Raw genomic sequence first — 20,520 nt, forward strand, 5'->3', positions numbered from 1 at the left:
CTTGTAGCTTTTTTCTACAATTGATTATGTTAAATAACAATACTGCAAGTTTTGAACTATAAAGTAGTATTTATTAATATCATATTTTAAAATCTATAGTAAAAATCACTCTTCCACCATCCTAATAAAATTTATGATTAATAGTTTATTGTTTTACCATCTAACCCTTCTCTACTCTACATAGCCATGTCTGTCTTTTTAAATACATAATTGTGATGCTATTATATATATATAATTTTATATCATACTTTTTTCTCTTAGTATATCATAAATGTGTATATGATTAATTAGGGAGTTTTAATAGGTACATACAAAATTAGTGGATGATAGCTACTTATTAATAATTTTTAGTATGATAGTCTGGTTTTCTTTCTCAGGAATGGTTTAAGTTTTTAAAAATTGAATCTGGTGCTTAGGTGTATTTAGAAATCAACTAATGCAGTGTGTTTGACATTATCTCTGCTTGAAGCATCAAATTACGTATCCCTAAATCCTCTTCAAAGCTGTAGTGTCTTCTCTGTTTTCTACATTTTTATGAGCTCTATTCACCTGCATGCTTCATTCCTGTGTCATCATTCCCTTAAAGTTATGCTTATTTATTCCTTCTTATCTGAATCTATAAATAATAGAAATTGGAGAATAGTGAGGGACTCATATCCACAAGCATCCACAAATCACATATTTCCGCTTCACTGTAACAGTTCTTGAGCTAATTGTGTTAGCTCCTAAAAATAGTTAGACGCGGATTCATCTGTGTACAGTGCTGTTTTACAATTGGTGACAACCGTTGCCATTTATTATTACAGTAATATAAAATATTAGTGAATTTTGATAATGAGCTATGTGAAAGCCCAAAAATGGCATTGCTTTTTTTTTCAACAGTTGCTTTGGGAAGAAATCTAACTTTTTAGAACAGTTTTAAAGTATATGGCTACCTTCGGCTCTGTCAGGCATTTTAAGAGATAAAAAGAAAAAAATTACAGCCTGCTGTATCTGTTACGTTGCCTTTTGGTTATGTTGCTACATTACGGAAAAGCTACCCTATGTTTTCTTTTGTCATTGTTTAATATAATTCAGATATTGTTATCAATATTAGTGAGAACAAATATAGTTATGTTCAACTTATTTCTCTTAGAACTGTTTTCTTCTCACTGCCCTTGAAATTGATGAAAGCATTTAGATGTAATTTTGCATCTGCCATGAACCAAACATTCTTCTAGAATCTGAGAGTATAGTACTGACCAAACATGTTTCTGTGGTGTTTACACTTTGGTGAGCAGGGACCAAAAAAAAATAGTGTCCTTACTGATAAAGTGTTATTTGGACAGAGAACCAAAGGAGGTGAGGGAGCGAGCCATGTTGCATATCTGGAAGGGGAACGGTCTAGGTAGAGGGAACAGTGAGTACAAAGGTCCTGAAATGAGCTCACATCTGTGTGTTCTAGGAACAGCAGGTATGAAGAGAACAGGAGAGAGGTACCTGGAGGCCAGGTCAGGTAGGGTTTTACTCTGAATGAGTTGAGAAGCCAATGGTCCTGGGCGGGGGATTGACATGAACTGACGTTTCATTTGGATCGCTAGTGGCTGTTACATCAAGGATAGACTGTAGGTGTTAGGAAACCAGTTAGGAGCTATTACAGTAGTCCAAGTGAGATGTGATGGTGGCCTGGACCAGAATGGCTCTAGTGGAAGTAGGGAGAAGTAGACGTGAGATGTATTTTGGAGGATGACCAGGAATTGCTGACAGACTTACAGTGGGATGTAAGAGAACTACGTGACTAGCAGAATTGAGCTGCCGCTGTTTTAGGGAAAGGAAGACTGCAGGAGGAGTGGGCTTGTTCAGAAGGAGTGGAAAGGGCAGATAGAGAATTCAGTTCTGGACGTATTAAGAGTTCAGTGTTCAGTTCTGGACCTCTGAGTAGACTGGTTGAGTTGACAGCTGAACGTATGAGTTAAATTCGGGGAGAGGTTGGGGCTAGAGATAGATATTAAGTCAGATGACATTGACTTTTTGTGTCGACTAATGGAAAATTGTAATTTTGATTATCCTTTTATTTGTAGGACTGTGGTTTGAATACAAAAGTATGATATATTTGAAAATAAGTACTATGGTTTATGAACTATAATGTAATATTATACTGTGTCTCAGAGCAATGCTATGAAACACAATAATCGTAGCAATTGTAACAGATAGTTATAATTCTGAACCAGATAGTTTAATGATTAAAATAATTCTGACATTTTAGAATCAATCTTCATTTTGAACCTGTCCAAATATTTACGTTAGAATTGAAACATATTCAAAGTTAAAATTGTTTATAAATGATCAAACTGGGGTGTAATGATGATCTCATACTTTCTTACTGCCATGCTAAAGAATTAAAAATCTATATATTTTGAGATTAAACAAAACCCTAAAAATGCTATTGCTATAATTATATTTATTTTTATCATGTTACATATTTACAAATTGATGAAAGACGTGGTGTGGCAGAGAGAAGGGAAACAAGGCCTTTTTGTTTTAGCTAGGCGAATCTGGATTCAAATTCTGGTTGCACCATTAATTGTATAACCTTTGCAAGACTTGGTTTCCTCATTTGCACAATGGAAAAGGTAATAGTCTGTTTTAAAGTTGCCAGAGAGATTAAATGTACTTTTACACATAAAACACATAGAACAGCCCCAGACACAGAGTACATTTTCAGCAAATATTAACTTCTGTTTTCTCTTTAAATATTTGAAGGCTATCATGGGAAATATGGGTACATTTATAGATTTGATTTGCATTGTATTCATTGAGAGTCAGTATAGAATCAAGCCCAGTTGATCCAACTTCCACGAGGGGGGAGAGATTTTTAGCTCAGTATGTGGAAGAACATTCTAACAGAGTTTTCTAAAATTGTAATGATCTGTCAAATGAGGTAATGCATTTCTGTTATAGCAGTTATTCTGTATAACTGAAAAATCACATTTCCAAAACGTTGTAAAGATTTAAGCTCCAGATAGGTTTTATTGTACTATTACGTGATTTTCAAATTTAATGTTCCATTTCCCAATTTGGCCATTATGTGATTTTATACTATTTAAGTTGCTTTATTCCACAAACATCATATTCATCTTTAAGTAGAAGAACTAAGACACAGAAGAACCAAGTTTCTGCTAGCTGTTTGACACTGAACTTACATAGGTGCAATAGAGCCGGTTTTCTGGTGAATTTAATCAGTAAAGATACCCAATCTTGTTCATCCCTTAGGAAAATTATTTGAGATTTTAGTTCCTTATTCTAAGTTATTAACAAAACTACTCAAGTCACTAGAAGTGGTATAGATAAAATTCAGCTCTTTTCCAGGCCTCTCCTATTCACAGTCAAAAAAATACAGCATTAAAAGTGCTTTGAAAGTTACCTTAAAAATGATAGCAAATCTTAAGGAAATGAAATGTTTATATGTGTACTTTTAGTATTACAGTGCCCATTTTTTGTACTTTTAAGAGCCCAGGTTTTATGTTTAAAGTGAACATGGTATTTATTTAGCTGGATGCCAACATTCCAACTAATATCACCTTTGATGTGAGCAAATGAGAAAAGATTCAAGAACTATACTTCATTAATTTTTAGAAAATATTAATTGCAGAAGCATATGAAGGGGAAGTAAGAAAATGCACTGCAGGGCTTCCCTGGTGGCCCAGTGGTTAAGAATCCGCCTGCCAATGCAGGGACATGGGTTCAAGCCCTGGTCCGGGAAGATCCCACATGCTGCAGAGCAACTAAGCCCGTGCGCCACAGCTACTGAGCCTGCGCTCTAGAGCCTGCAAGCCACAACTACTGAGCCCGCATGCTACAGCTACTGAAGCCCGCGCGCCTAAAGACCGCAATGAAGAATAGCCAGCCCCCGCTCGCTGCAGCTAGAGAAAGCCCGCGTGCAGCTACGAAGACCCAACACAGCCAAAAATTAATTAATTAATTAATTTTTAAAAATCCACTGCAACCATTTCATTCTGGTTGACATGTTTTCTAGTTGTTTGTCATTAAGTCTAATTGTTTAGTGCATAAGACTATGTCAGGGCTCACCTTCTACATCAGGCTTATGTTAATAATTTTATGATGATGCACGTATTAGCTTTTCCAGAAAATGATAACAGTAGCAGAGTTGGGGTGGTTGTGGTGGGATAGCCATCCTGAGAAGTTCAGGTATCTGGGAATTTTACAGCTTCCCCGCTCTGTAGTTACTGGTTTAAAGCTAACCTACAAGACCTTGCTGTGCTCCAGACAGTTTATACAGCATCAGTTAGATGAAGATTGGTTGGTATTATTAAGTAATTATGGGATTTGTTTCTTGGTTTTTGCTCTTTTATGCCTTGTTTATATATTAATTCATATCTGCATAGTGTAGACTACAATTTACAGATTAAATAGGAAAATACTGAAATTAAAAGACTTATGGAATATAGACAGTTGCTTTGATAACTTACTTTAGAATGAAAAGCTTTAGGTTTTTGGAAGCATTATGTCTCAAAGTAAAACTTTCAAATGGAAATAATTTGCTGATTTTTTTGCCACATTGATTTCGGTATTGATGCAAATGTTATTTATAATATCAAAGTGAGGAAATAGTTTTCTCTTGTTTCCCAGGGGACTTAGTAAATTGTGGGATTAATAGCCACCATCTGTTTAATCTCTAATCAATATTTGCTTCAAGAAATATCTATTTGATAAGAAAATACTTGTCCCAAATTGGTATCTTGTAGAAGATATACAATAATATAACTGCTTTTAAGTTCTTAGGACCTTTAGATGAAGATTTCTGTGCAGAAGATTTTTACTTGTTGGAAAAGATAACATTGACTAATTTAGTAGAGAAAATTGAAGACATTGTTGAAAATACAGAAGTCAACTCAAAGAAGTAAGTATTTAAAATTGTAAGAGCAATTCATTTTAGAGTTTGGTATTTTGTATCCGATTTTTTCTTTTTAAGATTAGAAAATGTTTCAAATACACACAGAAGATATAATAAAAGACATGTAGAGAATATAAAAAAACAGCAGATGATAACCATTTGCTTACTACTACCAAACTGTAGATGTTAATATTTTGTTTTGTCTTGTTTGTCCCATTCTCCTCCCTCCCTAAGAGGTAACCATTTTCTCAAATGTTGTGTGCATGATTCCCATATATGTGCTTATACTTTTGCTTCATATGTAAATATCTATTATTAGTGTTTGTGTTAAAGTCTTGACTTTTTTAGAGATATGCTATTATACATAGGCTCCTTTTGCAGTCTGCCTCCATAAGAGCTTTATCCATGTTCATGTATATAGAGCGAGCTTATTCATTTCAGTTTCTTTTTAGTATTTCATTTTGTGAATATACTGCAGTTCATTTATATACTCCATTACTGAAGTACAGTTAACTTGGCTTTAGTTTTTTACTATTATGTGAATGCTATCATGAACCTGGTTTACATGTGTCCTTGTACAATGTGTGAGTTTCTCTAGAGTAAACGAGTGTTGTTATTGGGCTGTAGGATAGATGTACCTTTGGCTTTACCAGATGTTGCTAAATTCTGTCCTTCAAAGGAGTTGCAACAATTAACACTGCCACCAGAAATGTATAAGTGTTCGTTTCCCCAAGTCGTCACCAATACTTGGTGTTACGCAACCTGTTAATTTTTCCTATCTGATGGATGTGAAATTGCATCTTGTTTTAATTTGCACTTCCTTGACTTCTAGTAAAGTTGAGTATCTTTTCATATGATTGTTTTAATTCATGTTTGCTCTTCCTCCAACGTGCCTACAATTTTATGTATTAGAGAGTGTGTGGCCAATAAATAAATACCTTAAGAAAGTTTACGAGTAGATTATGGTTTGGATTAACCCATTTATTTTATGTTTATTAAGTGGCCATTAAATGTAATGCTCTGTGAAAGATATGGTAGGTATTACAAATTAAAATAATATACAGTGTACAGGACCTGTAGTCCAGCAAAACATGTTATAGTAGAGAGATGCTGACAGTACTGACAAGGTTCTCAACCACTCTGACTCTAAATTTCTTTGTTTATAAAATGGAGATGCCTATCTTTTCTCTCTTTCTTTCTTTCTTTTTTGGTGGAGGGGGACATTTCTTAAAGTTCAGCTAACATTTTCTGTTCCAGCATATCATTGAACATATACATTTTCTCTATTATGGATTTTTAAATTTGGTTATATTTAATCCAGGTATTTATTTTGTACAATTTTAGTTTTCAAATGAATTTGAAACCAAAGAAATCTGGGCTTCTCAACTATATTAAAAGTTCTTTGAAAGTAGTTATTCTATCATTTAATTTTTGTTCTTCCTGCTCTTCTTTCTTTCCTACATGGGTCCCAGTGCTTGGATATATAACCAGCACTCAGCAAATATTGACTTGAATTAAATGATTCTCCATATTCTTATAGACACTATTAGGAACACTTATGTGTTTAAATATCATATCAATGATAAGAAAAAATAGGATGACTTTAAAAGCAGCAGTCATTTTACTTTGACAAATTATACAAGTTTGGAAGAAAGGTCATGTATATACAGTTTGTCTATTGGAGATATTTTACATTAAATTCCCCTTTCTTGAGACATTAATTGTGACATAAAATATGGACCTTTCTTTCCCCCCCAAAACTCATTTATCTTGTTTCTCCAGCCTGAGTGACCTTGTTATGAAAATCGATGCCCTTCTTTCCTCTTTACCTAAACATGCATCTCGGCATGATGTCACATTTCTTGAGGAGAATCACAGGTAAGATGTATTAGTGCTGTTTTTCTCCTGACACTGCATCTTATACTGAATTATGGTTACCATATGTATTCACAATATAGCAAAAGTTAAAGTAGAATTAAAAGTTGTTAGAGAATAAATGTATTCGACAAGATAGGGAAAAGAAATTTTAGTTAATTATATTCTAGTAAATAAATGACATATATATATATATATATATATACACACACACAGATATATATATATAGGATATGAAGTTTCAAGTAAGTTAAATCTAGTATGATTTGTCTTATTCTCATCTTTCTTCCACATTCAAGATCATTTGGAATTTTTGCAGTATAATCTTTATAAATAATAATATCTTTATATTCTCAATGTATAAAAGGCTCAGTTACTGAAGAATTCTATTTAATAAAGTGTAGACATGTACAACAGAATATCCCAAACTGTGTTTTATGGAACATTACTCTGAAATGTTGACAGATATCTTCTGAGGGAGAAACTGTAGTCAAGTAAATTTAGAGAATACTGAACCTTTTGGGGTGGAGGAGTGAGATTTTCAGTGTGCCTCAACATATTGACGATTATGAGGCGTGGTGTGGCTAAAAGAAAACAAAAGAAAAGTTCATTTTTGGTAAACTCAACAGTTGGGTAACTTATTCATGGAACACTTTTTTTGTTAAAAATTTATTATTTCATAAAAATTAGGTTTCCAAAAAGAGCCATCAGAGAAATAGTGTTTTAGAATAATAAACTAGTTTATAATTTTACTGTATAATACTTCCCCTCTAAGATATTTGAAATAAAATTCATCAAGTTCTATCTACATACGTAAAATAATCTGAGTCCCCAGCAGGAACTTTTTTTTTTTTAATTTAAAAATTAAGGACCACTTAGAATGGGAAAAAATAATCAGTTAGACATTATGTAACTAAACTATAGACATGTTTTATTTTCTTTTTCTAATCACTGCTCTTATAAAGCTAAAATGAGACAAATTACTTTATCGTAAACTTAAAATGGCTGACACTTCCTTCTAAGTTTTCTGATTTTATGGTAGATGCGATCTTGCATTGCTTCTGTTTACTGTATTACAAGATAACACGTTCTTTGGCTGTAGAAGGTCTATCTTTTGAGGTGTCTTCACACATGTATAGTAGTATCATTCTTAGGAAAAATTACTTTCTAAAGAGAAATTATCTAGCGCTATTGGGAATGAAATTTTTATTTTTTTCAGATAACTGAGATTCAATACTTTTAAAGTATTTTAAACACATTTAGTGGAATTCTTTTTGCAAACGTCTTTGATTTCTTAAATACCATATGCTGAAATAATTTAACACAAATTATTCACAACTATCATTGCAAACATTAATCACTATACTGTTACACGGTTATGTTATATTTAGGAATTTTGATATGTTTGGAAATGTTTATTCCCACATTAAATGTCTGAAACATTTGATCTTTCATAGGTTATTGTTGTTGTAGTCTCTGCTTTCTTTCTTTAGCTCTCACATTAATCAATGTGTCCCGCTGCTTTTAAGCCTTCTTTTATGTGGAAGGATATGATGTGACTTTGTGACAGTGGTTTACAATTCTCCAGTTCTTTTCTATTTATTTCTGGGGCATTGTTACAAATATTTATAAGTGGATATGTAGTATATGTGTATTGGTATGCATCTATGTTTATACAATAATACTCATCTAATGCCTGACATTTTTCAAGGCAAAGTCAGTAATCTTCCATTTTTCTGAGTTCATGTGTATAATTTAGGTATTTAACTTTTCCTTCTGTGTGTTTACACATGTTGGTACGATCTATTCATCCACATCAACGTTGGTTGTATGGCATAGCGTGAGCTTTCTTGTCAAAAAAAAAAAAAAAAGAACAGCTTTTTGATCCCAGTCTACGACTTACCTAGCTATGTGACCTCTCTTAGCCTCAGTTTCTTAGTCTATAAAATATAGATGATGATCCCTACCCTTCAGGGGTTTTATGAGATTCAGGCCTACTGTCTTAAGTATAGTAGATATTTATTTAATGCGTTGTAGCTATGTGTATTTGTTACACAAATAACGAGGTGCTTCTCCCAACTTGGAAATAAGAGAACTAAGATTGAACCTGAAAGTTAAGCCATAAAATCAACTCGTATTAATCAGGGGAGAAATGTGAATACTTACCTTAAATGTAGGATCCATGTCAGCAAGACTTAATGATAATCTGATTGAAGGTCTTAATTTATTGAAGAAACAATGACTTTGTTGGATTTCGTTTGTGTTGGAAGCCTAGAAAAAGAGAGAAGCACATTAGCAATGCTGGGCTGTGTAGTCTGGGTCAGTCAGAGCAGTAGAATCACTGTTGCACACACACATGCGTGTGTGGTATATATGTATGCATATGTATATTGGGAAGTGTATAGATAAGAATTTATGTATGTATGTATGCGTGAATGAATGAATTGTTATAGGATTTGACGTTACACAATTGTGGGAGCTGGTTAAGTAGTCTCTGTAAGGCTGTTGACTTTTGATACTGGAACTTTAAGTTCACAGGGCAGGCAATTAGGAAGAGAGGTAACTGTCAAGAGGGGAGAGAGCAAGGGAGAGTTGTCAAGAGCAAGCTGGAATCCCACAGGTGTGGACTGAAACCTGTGTCAGTTCTTGTTGCCTCTGACCTTCGTGCATAGCAGGTGTCCTGCAGAAGATGGGAGCCCTGTCACAGTGCTAAACACACATACGTGCCCTAGGAGTCAGAGAGTAGAAGGAGGATCTTGGGGAAGGTCGAACCAGTGGGGACCTCACGCCAACGACGTTGAGTCAGCAGATCAGTAACAAAGTGTGTGAGCTAGAGAATGGCTGCCGCCCCCTCCTGCCCTCCAGATATCCTGAGAATCTCTCTTCTGGCCCACCCACCAGAAACGTGAAGGAAAGGGAATTCTGGAAAATGTCGTTCAGCCTAACCAACACACATACTACACAGGTGATGGGAACTATGGGATTCTGATTCACAGAACCTCACAGAATTGGTAGTAGTCTGGGGGAAAAAACTTAAAGTAGCTGTCAACAGATGCCTACTTTAGCCATTGTAATGTCTCATGAAGCATATAGAAAACAACCACTTTTGACTAGTGCTGCAAGTATGATAGTAATTTGTAAAATTTTCACCAAGAAAACTAAAGGAATTAACCATTGTAGGTAGTCTCTTAAATTTAAAACATCCGATTTGTAGCCCTAGTCTCTAGCAGCAGTTATCTACCAGGATTTGTTGTCTGATTCTGACACTCCTGTTTAAACATTATTAACTCTTATCAACTGCATATAAAATAAAGTGTCTTTCATCTCTCTAGGTCAGAAGACCCATATTTGAAGGGAATTTTACATTAGCTTTTGATTGCTGAGAAGTTATTTCACTGCAGAAGTCTAGATATTTATAGTCTTCTTGTACCAAAGAAGACTAAGATCCCTGTAGTCTTACAGGGGTACAGTTTGATTTGGTAAAATCTTTTTACCTTTGTAATATGTAAGATATTTAATTTATACATCTCCAGAAAAACTGATTTCCTATGTTATTGTAGTGTTAAAAGAGTAATCAATTGGACTGTTCTGTACTTTTAATTAAATACATCCTTTAAACTTTAAATTAAATATAGAATGGATTATCTCCTACTGGCCTTTTCTGTGCTTTTAATGATTTTCCCAACATTTTCCTTTAAAGATTAGTCCGTCTTCTAACTTAGATCAGTGAAATTCAAAAACGGAAAGGTCAGAGGGGAGGAGGTGTGGAGAGGATGACTTAGGTCAAAATAATATGAAAAATTTGGGTGTTTTTCCCCTGAGCTTTCCTGTTATAATATGTTGGGTTTTTAAAACTAGTAAGTTTAATAGAAGTACTGAATAGTTAATTCTGTCATTCTCAAATCTGAGAAAATATATTTAACACAGAAGCATCTTTTATTTATTTATTTATTTATTTATTTATTTATTTTATTTATTTTTGGCTGTGTTGGGTCTTCGTTTCTGTGCTAGGGCATTCTCTAATTGCAGCGAGAGGGGGCCACTCTTCATCGCAGTGCGCGGGCCTCTCACTATCGCAGCCTCTCTTGTTGCGGAGCACAGGCTCCAGACGCGCAGGCTCAGTAGTTGTGGCTCACGGGCCCAGTTGCTGCGCGGCATGTGGGATCTTCCCAGACCAGGACTCAAAGCCGTGTCCCCTGCATTGGCAGGCAGATTCTCAACTGCTGTGCCACCAGGGAAGTCCCTGTTTTATGTTTTTACATTGTATGATCCATGAGAATTTGGGGGGCTTAAAATTATAAAGTTTTTTCACTATAATAGCATTGTTCTTTGAAGAGTTTTTAAAAAATCATTCGTCCATAATTTCTTACTTTCATTTTCTCTAATTCTTTGCAGCTTTCTAATTTATTGAACGCAAACATTAAACTTTTAAATTTGCATTTTCTTCTGTGAAATAACCAGGATTTTTTAATCCAGTGAAAAAGAAAGAAATTTATAAGAATGTACGTAGCTAAGATTAATTAGGCAATTGAATAAACTTAACTGATCCGTGTTCATCTTATTTTTTATTTTTCTAGCATTATAAAGATAAATTCTCAGCAGAATGATACGTCCTTTGATGTCATTGCTATTGTTGATCCATTGACAAGAGAGGCACAGAAGATGGCACAGTTATTGATTGTAAGATATCATATTTTATTAAATATTATACATATTTATTATATGATACATACTACTTTTATTTTGAAATTTATAATCTTTTCAGGTCTGTTTTCAAGTATAATCAAATGTCTGCTCTTGATTCTTTCATACAGCATTCTAAATAGATTGTCATATTTCAGTGTAGAAAATGAAATGATAGCGGTATGCCTATGGTGTTATGGCAGTACCAGGTTAGGTGTTAATGTGGACCTAATTGCTGTCCCCATCGCCCCCAAAATTCATATGTTAAAGCCCTATCCCCAATGTGACTGTATTTGGAAATAGGGCCTTGGGGAAGTAGTTAAGGTTAAATGAAATCCTATGGGTTGGGCTGTAATGCAGTAGGATCGATAGCCTTATAAGAAGAAGAGAAGAGAGATCTTTCTCTCCTCACGAACATAAAAAAGAGTTCATGTGAGTACACCACCACCTGGCAGCCATCTACAAGCCAGGAAAAGAACCCTCTCCAGAAACTGAACATGCCAGCACCCTGACATGAAACAAAGTTCTGTTGTTCAAGCCACCCAGTGTTTTGTTATGGCAGCCTGAGCTAACTAATACAAGCGTCTTCCCATCATCATCTTTCTTACCCCAGGTGTGGAGAATGGCTTCTGGAGAAGCTGATGTCTAAGCGTAATTAGTATAATAAGCTTAAAGTATAATAAGTAACATTAGCCAAACAGGTGAAGCTAGTGGAAGAAAGAACATGAAGGCTATGTTCGAGAGGTTTGGCCACTGTAACAAGAGCAAAGTAACGGTACCTTCAAGTCTGAAGTTGATTTCTGTCATCTCCCCATCCCACTGTAAGCCACCTGGAGTTGCTGAGGCAGCTCCACACGTGAGGGACTCAGACATCTTCTGTACTGTTCAGCCATCCTCATTAACAGCTTGTTTCCAGCAGTCTAAGATCACAACATCATCTCTGTATTTCTGCAGCGGGAAGGGGAGAACAAGGGCCCAACCCCAAACATATTCCATCCAGTTGCATCCCTCTGACCAGAATGTAGCCAGCCAGCCGGCCAGCTGCACCTGGTCACAGGATTCTTCCCCTAGGCAAGTCGAGGAGAATGAGTCTTAGGAGACAGAGAGCAGACTCTGAAGGGACATTATGTGGCTTATCCTTGTACTGAAAATTTTAAAAATTCAAATTGTGATGCCGCTTTCAGTAGCTTAAATTTGAATAAGCTAGTTATGTTGGAAGGCTCTATTTTTTTTCTGATGATGTTGAAAATTTTGGGATACTTCTATTTGAAATTACTCAATACTGGTTTTTTTAAAAGACACATCAAAGAATATTCTCAGAAGAGGAAACTATTTGTTCTTTGACAGTTTACTTTTGGAAACAGGCAAAAGTAATTAGATATTAAGCCTGGTGAAAATGTAGATGATCAAGCTGGGTCATACTGGTGTATATTCTATCAAATTTCAAAATGTTTCTCTCAGAACTTAGTTTGCCTTTTCAAATCAAATAGGAAAAATGGGTGATAGGTGTCTGTTATAAACGCATTTATTAATGTGTACAAATAATTTTGGAAACCCGTTGCCATTCTACCTGTTCAGTGTATAATCAGGGCAAACTTCATTCCACAGCTGATTTACTTGCCTCATTCTTTCTTTCTGCATTTGTATACCTTCAAACTTTAACTTCTTTAGACACACTATTGATATTAGTCTCTAGAAAACAGAGATCAGTAATCATACCTATGAGGAATGGAGGTAGTATGATTCCCTAGTCCTATGGGGATTCATTATCCAAAAAAAAAATTGCTTACCTCTGAAGCTTTTATGTAAACATAGAATTTAGGAATAAGCAGTATGGGTTCTACAGAAATATAAAATATGGAATTGCATTCCAGTTTACATCATTGGTAACAGTAGCATACTTTGTTTCTGAGCAACTCAGAACCTCACATAGCATATTATTTCTTACTATAGAGAAAATGTATGCTGTAAATTTGTGCTATAAAGCACAAATTAATTTACTGGAAAAAATGGTCAGTGTCTCATTTAACACTTGGAAGAAACAGTGGCTCAGCAGCCTCCGTTGTAGCTAATAGGAGTGATAGAATGGGAATTAAAACTCACAGCTCTTAAATCCTTGGTCTGTACATTCTGATTTCTCCTCAAACCTCTATCCTTTCCCTTCCATGTATCTGTTTTATTCTTCTCCTTTTACCTATGTCCTTTGTTGTCTAATATCTTTCAAATCTTCACTGACTTGTTGCCTGTATGGAGGTGGGGACTCTCAACATTAATAATTCTCCTACTTCAGTGCTCTCGGGCAGGGGTCCCCAACCCCGGGCCACGGACCAGTAGCGGTCCGTGGCCTGTTAGGAACCAGGCCGCACAGCAGGGGGTGAGCGGCGGGTGAGCGAGAAAAGCTTCCTCTGTATTTACAGCCGCTCCCCATCGCTCACAATCCCACCTGAGCGCCGCCTCCTGTCAGGTCAGCGGTGGTATTAGGTTCTCAGGAGCGCGAACCCTACTGTGAACTGCGCGTGAGAGGGGTCTAGGTTGCGCACGCCTTATGAGAATCTAATGCCTGATGATTTGAGGTGGAGCTGAAGCGGTGATGCTAGCGCTGGGGAGTGGCTGCAAATACAGATTATCACTAGCAGAGAGGTTTGACTGCACAGAGACCATAATAATCAGCTGCTTGCAGACTCATATCAGAACCCTACCAGTGAGTGGCAGGTGACAACAAGCTCAGGGCTCCCACTGATTCTGCATTACGGTGAGTTGTATAATTATTTCACTATATATTACAATGTAATAATAATAGAAATAAAGTGACAGTGAATGCAATGCACTTGGATCATTCCAAAACTACCCCCCACCCCAGTCTGTGGAAAAATTGTCTTCCACGAAACCAGTCCCTGTTGCCAAAAAGGTTGGCGACCGCTGCTCTAGGGAAATAAAAAGAAAAGAGAGTATTTTATCTGTATGTAGCCAAGACCTTCCTACATCTTTTACAGTGTAGATGAAATTCCAAAAGGATCAGGGCACCCTTGCCATCGTTGTTGTGAGGTCACCACTTTGTCTTTCAAGTCAAGGTTCTAATAATTATTTTACCTGTTCTTCAGTAGTAAGGAAATTTGGATACCAGTAAAGAAAGTCACACTAGGCAAAAGGTAGGCAGCATAACCTTTGGGCAGTGAAATCAACTGTGTAGATTCAAATCTTACTTCCTCCATGACTTGCTGTGTGCTCTTGGGCAAATTACTACATCTGTCTGTGCCTCAGCTGTGTAAAAGTAGCTACCTCAAAAGGATGTTGTGTGAATCAGATGAGATAACGGATGTCAAGTATTAATGGAGTAGCTGGTAGATAGTCAATGCGCCGTAAGTGTTAGCTATTAATTTCAAATATGGAAATTTTTTCTAACAGGTACTTGGCAAGATTATCAACATGAAGATAAAATTGTTCATGAACTGTAGGGGTAAGCTTTCAGAAGCCCCTTTAAAGAGGTGGGTCTATGTGAACATAATTTCATTTTGAAAAATTTGCAAATGCTAAAAGGAAAAAAAGGAACATAATTACTGCATCTGTTGTTTTTGTCTTCACAAAATGTTTAACTGAAATAGATCAGAAGATCAGAGATAACTTATTAACCTTAATTGATATAAAACTAAAGTAACCTAACCAGTAAAATTGACCCAATCTAATTACAGAATTTACATGGATTTGTGTTCATCCATGGGTGTTTTTAAAAATGTGATCTAGGAATACCTATTTAGACGTATACAGTGTGGGGCTTCCCTGGTGGCGCAGTGGTTGAGAATCCGCCTGCCGATGCGGGGGACACAGGGGTTTGTGCCCCGGTCCGGGAGGATCCCACATGCCGCGGAGCGGCTGGGCCCGTGAGCCATGGCCGCTGAGCCTGCGCGTCCGGAGCCTGTGCTCCGCAACGGGAGAGGCCACAGCAGTGAGAGGCCCGCGTACCGCAAAAACAAGCAAACGAACAAACAAACAAAAGAAATATACAGTGGGCTCAGCAACATGGATGGGCTTAGAGATTATCATACTAAGTGAAGTAAGTCAGAAAGAGAAAGACAAGTACCATGTGATATCATAATATGTGGAATCTAACATATGATACAAATGAACCTATCTACAAAACGTAGACAGACTCACAGATATAGAGAACAGACTTGTGGTTTTCAAGGAGGAGGAGTTGGGGGAGGGATGGATTGGGAGTTCAGGGTTAGCAGATACGAATTATTATATATGGAATGGATAAACAACAAGGTCCTACTGTGTAGCACAGGGAGCTATATGTAATATCCTGTGATAAACCAGAATGGAAAAGAATATGAAAAAGAATATATATACAGTATATGCATAACTTATCCATTTGTTCTGGATCCTTGCTTTATCACATAGTTCCTGGTTCTGTATCTCTAACCTCTCTACTAGCCCTCTTCTTTCAGTCTTAAGAATTATTCAATTTTTAAAAAGAAATAAACTTAACTTCCTCTCCTCTGGAGCCCTGGCTTTTCCTCCTCTTCTCCAGTCTTTATCGTCTCAGCTTTGCAGACGTGTGGCCAAGCCCCCTCTTCATCTCTCATTCACCGGTACCTCCACTGAAGCTGGGCTTTAACTGAATCACAAAGAAATTGCTGTTTGCAACATCCATGGGCTACTTCTTACCTCATGATGTTTCTGCTGCATTTGACAGTACCAGCTACTTGGTTTGGACTGTGTTCTCTCCAGAGTCTCCTCTTACCCTCTCTTCTGTTTTGACTCTGCCGGCCTGCCTGCCATAGGCAGCTTCACAGCTGCCAGTGATGACCGCCCCTGGGGTCACACCCAGCGTACGTTCTCCTTGAGTGCGGGCTGCACCTGGTGATTTGCTTTCAGTGAACAGAATATGGCAAAAGTGATGGAATGTCTCCTCTGCAATTAGGTTGTAAGAGGCTGTGACTTTTGTCTTGCTGGCATTCTCTCTCTCTTGCTCTTGTGTGCTTCTCTACGCTTGCTGGAGATGCCCTTGTGGCAAGGACTGAAGGAGGTCTCCAGCCAACCACTAGTGAGGAGCTACTGCCCTCATGCCAGTGGACCTTGAGGAACTGCAGGAGCCTGGGAGTGGATCCTTCCCCCATGGAGCCTTGAGATAACAACAGCACAGCGGACACCTTGATTGTAGTCCCAGAATAGTGAAAGTCAATGTTCTTAGTATTATAACTATTTCTTATTATGTAAGATACTAGGGCGTGAGGCTAAATACATTAAGATTGCTGGTACTTCTAAAAGCTCTATGAATAAGCAGCTGCTTTAAACTCACTCCTGTTTGTTTTTAATTGCACTTTTTGAATTAGTATCAGAATCTTAGCTTAAATTTTACTTGCTTTCTGGTTATCATTTCTCTTCATGTTCTTAATGGTGCTGAGAGCTAATAAAAATCACTAAAAATAGACCACGCTCAAACTTTGAAGAAGGATCAGTGAGTGAATACAGATCATAAACTGCTGGAACCCACATAAGTCAGTATATCTTAAAGGGATTCTAATCATGTTCATTAAGAAATAATTAACAAGGGTATATAATATATACAGTCTTAAAATAGATGACAGTGTAAACAAAATAATGATTGCCTACCATTTACATAAGCATTAACTTCAGTATAGCGTGTTTTTAAGACTTTAGTGTGTTTTAAATCTTTAGTGTGTTTTTAACTTAAGACTTTCTGGTCATGTTTTTAAGCCATTTTCAGTTTTAAAATATTTTAGAAGAAATCTCAGTTTTGGTCACACTATGTATTTTATTTATGTGCTACCAACAGCTTCTACCGTTTTGTTCTGGAACCGGAACTGACATTACCACCTAATGATGTTACTGGACCAGTGGCAAAATTCTTGGATATCCCTGAATCACCCCTTCTAACCCTCAACATGATTACTCCTGAAAGCTGGTTGGTTGAAACAGTACACAGCAACTGTGACCTTGATAATATTCATTTAAAGGATGTAAGTTACAAAGAAAGAGGAATAGGATAAATTCTTATGAGCTATTATTCCTGTACCAAGTGCCTACTCACTGCTCAACAGAATTTTCTCCTTTATGATTCTAGGTCCTGATCCAGTCTTTCCTTTGATTTTCGAGTTTCCCTAACTTCCAAATTCAGCTTCTCTGGTTTTATGGGTTCTTAAATGCCCTCACTGTTTTTGTTGCTTCAGAAGTGCTACCCTAAGATGAACAATGTAGAAACTATGGAGACAGATGAATGGCGGTTTAGGACAAAACCATTAAGTACCTTTGCCCTTCAGGTTTTGTTTTTAACTCAGGAACAGTTTCATCTGAAATTCTTTTTTGCCCCAGAGCTCATAGCCAGAGAAAGCAGTTCTAATGAGATTAGGGTAGAAAGCAGGAAAAAGTTTGCTTATATACTTCGGGCTGAGTGCATTCTTTCCCACCACCTCCAGTGTGACCCTTGTCCAGTAAATGACCGGACTTCTCTTCCCCACCTGTAGTCATTCAATCCACAGCACACACACACACACACACAAAACAAAACCACCGACAGGAGACTATTTTATAATATTCGGAGTCTTTCCAAACATTCTATTCAAAATTGGAAAGGCATTCAGAAAGCACAAAAAAAAAAAAAACAGAAGCATTTTAGGAGAGTTTACCTAGAAGACAGGTATCTAGAAACTGGGGTGGCTGGGGGCAGTACTTCCTTCTCACTGTCCTCCCCATTGCCCGGTCCTGCACAGGCTCTGACCTATTTCCAGTTCTGTATTTGACAGCTCCTTCAGAAGGTAGCCATTACCTTGACCCAGGCATAAACATTTTACCTCTAATAATTTGGTTAAGGTTGTTCATTATTTGTTTCTCATGCTTTTCATGTGTCACCTTTTGTCCAAAGATCTTCCTTCTAGGCAGCGTTCTTCTGATTCACTCATGTGTAGATCCTGTGGGATCCTGAGTCACTTCCCTGGAACATACTCACTTATACGACCAATTTTACCCACCCGGAGAAGAACCTAAAACTCAGTCATAGCAATCATCTCAAATCGGTCCTTCAAATTGAGGGAAAAAATAGAAAGAGAGCAAAATAATGAAATCCATGAGGGAAAGTTCAGAAGTGAATTTGGCATGAAGTAAAAAAAATCCTGTTTCCTCCATGATTAGTTGGATCTCTGTCGGTCTATTGGTTCTTCATTAAGAGAGTTCAGCAATATATATCAGTAAATAACTTTAAAGATTCTAACCAGAAGGGTAAAAAGTTTGCGGTGGGAGAATTAATGCAGCTTAAAGTTTTTAAATTGAGTCTGCTGGTAAAAAAATTTTAGTTTCTATTGTACAGTTAATAGAGATTAAACATTTTGTTGTGAGTGGCAAATATAGCAATGCCTTTTTAGAACCTATTTGAATGAACAGTATTTTAGAAGACGAAAATAAACAAATAATTTCCCCTATTGTCGTAGATTATATGAGTAAACAAAAGGAAATTACAAATTCTAGCAGCTGTAAAAGTTAACTACCTCTAAGGCTCTTCTCTTCCACTCTGTGCTGTACATACTTACAGTATTACCTGCAACTATCCTAGAAATATATGAAATAACAAAGACATGTGCTCAAGTAGAAAGAAGGAGTTGTAGGTAAAGGAAAAAAGTGAGACTAATAATGAGAGATGTGTCACTACACACTAGCTTGTATAGTCAGTACTCCTTGCTACTTCTAATTCCCGAACATTATATAACCACCTGAAAAAAGCTTGATCTAGAAAGATTCTTCCTTCCCAGGTCTTTGTTCACATGGTTTATTGCACAGCCGGCATTAATGCCATTATTAAAGGTGACAAAAGTGGTTCTAGGAAAGCTTAAAGTGTGACAGTTACTTTTGCCTGGAGTTCAGAGGTGGTTCTCAGAGCTTGTAACTAGAACTGCGTCCAAAGACTCTCTGGTTATATTTCATCATAGCCTTTACCTGACAGATGTCAAAATACCTGAAACAATAGTGATTGTTTACCCAGTAAAGAGGAAGTGAGTAAATAAAAGATTGCTGAAGGAAAATGGTATGTGGCTATGTTAAAAGGAATTCACAGAAAAATGCATTAGCCCCTTTTGAAATATAAATAAATTATATGCCTTTATTGACAAGGCATTCATTACCAATGTAAATGTCAAAGAATTCCTATTTGAATGCCATAGATAATATTAATAAACCCAAATGTTAATCTTTATAATCAAACTTATACTTTTATTAAAGGAGGAAGCTAAATTCTTAACTATTCAGTCACAGAACAATACAATAAACACTTCTATTTAGAAATACTAATGTGCACCAAAGTTATATTGGAAAGGTATTAAATTCATGTCTCATGTCAATAGTTAATATTTAGAACAGATAAATAAAAATATAAAGGAGATGTAAACATCAAAAAAGATCACTAGCTTTCCTATTCTTGCTAAAAATAAACCTTGATAATAGGAACTAATTTAACTCAAATCACCTTTATGAAATTATTATAAAACTTTAAATATTCACAAAATTCTAAATACTCACCAGAAAGTACTCTTTGAAAAATGAATTTGCTATTTTTAGTGTTGTGGTTTGAATAAGTCAACACAATTGATGTCTGTTATACAAATATATAAGGAAGAGAAATTTTCACATTAATGTATTATAAATGAAGATATTATTTAGTCACAAACTGATTGAATGTATTTGAACTCTGCCCTGATATCTAATTCATAATTTAAAATAGTTAAGCTTTACTTCATAATCCCTCTGGGGTAGTTTCCTTGTCTGTAAAGTGAAGGAGCTAAGCTGGATGATCTCTAGGATTTCTCATATTCTGAGACTATCCCATAGAAATCTTTCTATCCAAAATGCTGTAAGGATTGTGGATACAGGTTAATGAAGTATATGAAGTTCATCATTAGAGTAGTAATAACTCAACAACTAATTCAGAGCTCAACTAAAGTCATTGAAACAAATGCTATTTTCAAACAAGTTACTTATTTCATGTTCTTAAAAACAGTAAAATTATAAGAACAGGGCTCAAGAAAGAAATACTGTACACAAGTGCTATAATTATTTCT

General features: G+C 36.2%; 1 protein-coding gene across 2 annotated transcripts in view; it reads left to right on the forward strand.

Moving 5' to 3' along the window:
* UGGT2 (UDP-glucose glycoprotein glucosyltransferase 2) overlaps positions 1–20,520 on the forward strand; it is a 164,129-nt gene that overhangs the window by 100,489 nt on the left and 43,120 nt on the right. For both annotated transcript variants that reach the window (XM_027115971.1, XM_027115972.1), the window contains exons 23-27: positions 4,776–4,900; positions 6,677–6,772; positions 11,347–11,449; positions 14,858–14,937; positions 17,253–17,436. In XM_027115971.1, coding sequence (XP_026971772.1) covers positions 4,776–4,900; positions 6,677–6,772; positions 11,347–11,449; positions 14,858–14,937; positions 17,253–17,436 — 588 coding nt within the window. The remainder of the gene's footprint in view (positions 1–4,775; positions 4,901–6,676; positions 6,773–11,346; positions 11,450–14,857; positions 14,938–17,252; positions 17,437–20,520) is intronic.

This window comes from Aethalodelphis obliquidens, unplaced genomic scaffold (genome assembly GCF_003676395.1).
Source record: "Aethalodelphis obliquidens isolate GAN/ISIS:26980383/991018 unplaced genomic scaffold, ASM367639v1 scaffold15, whole genome shotgun sequence".
Classification (NCBI taxonomy): Eukaryota; Metazoa; Chordata; class Mammalia; order Artiodactyla; family Delphinidae; genus Aethalodelphis; species Aethalodelphis obliquidens.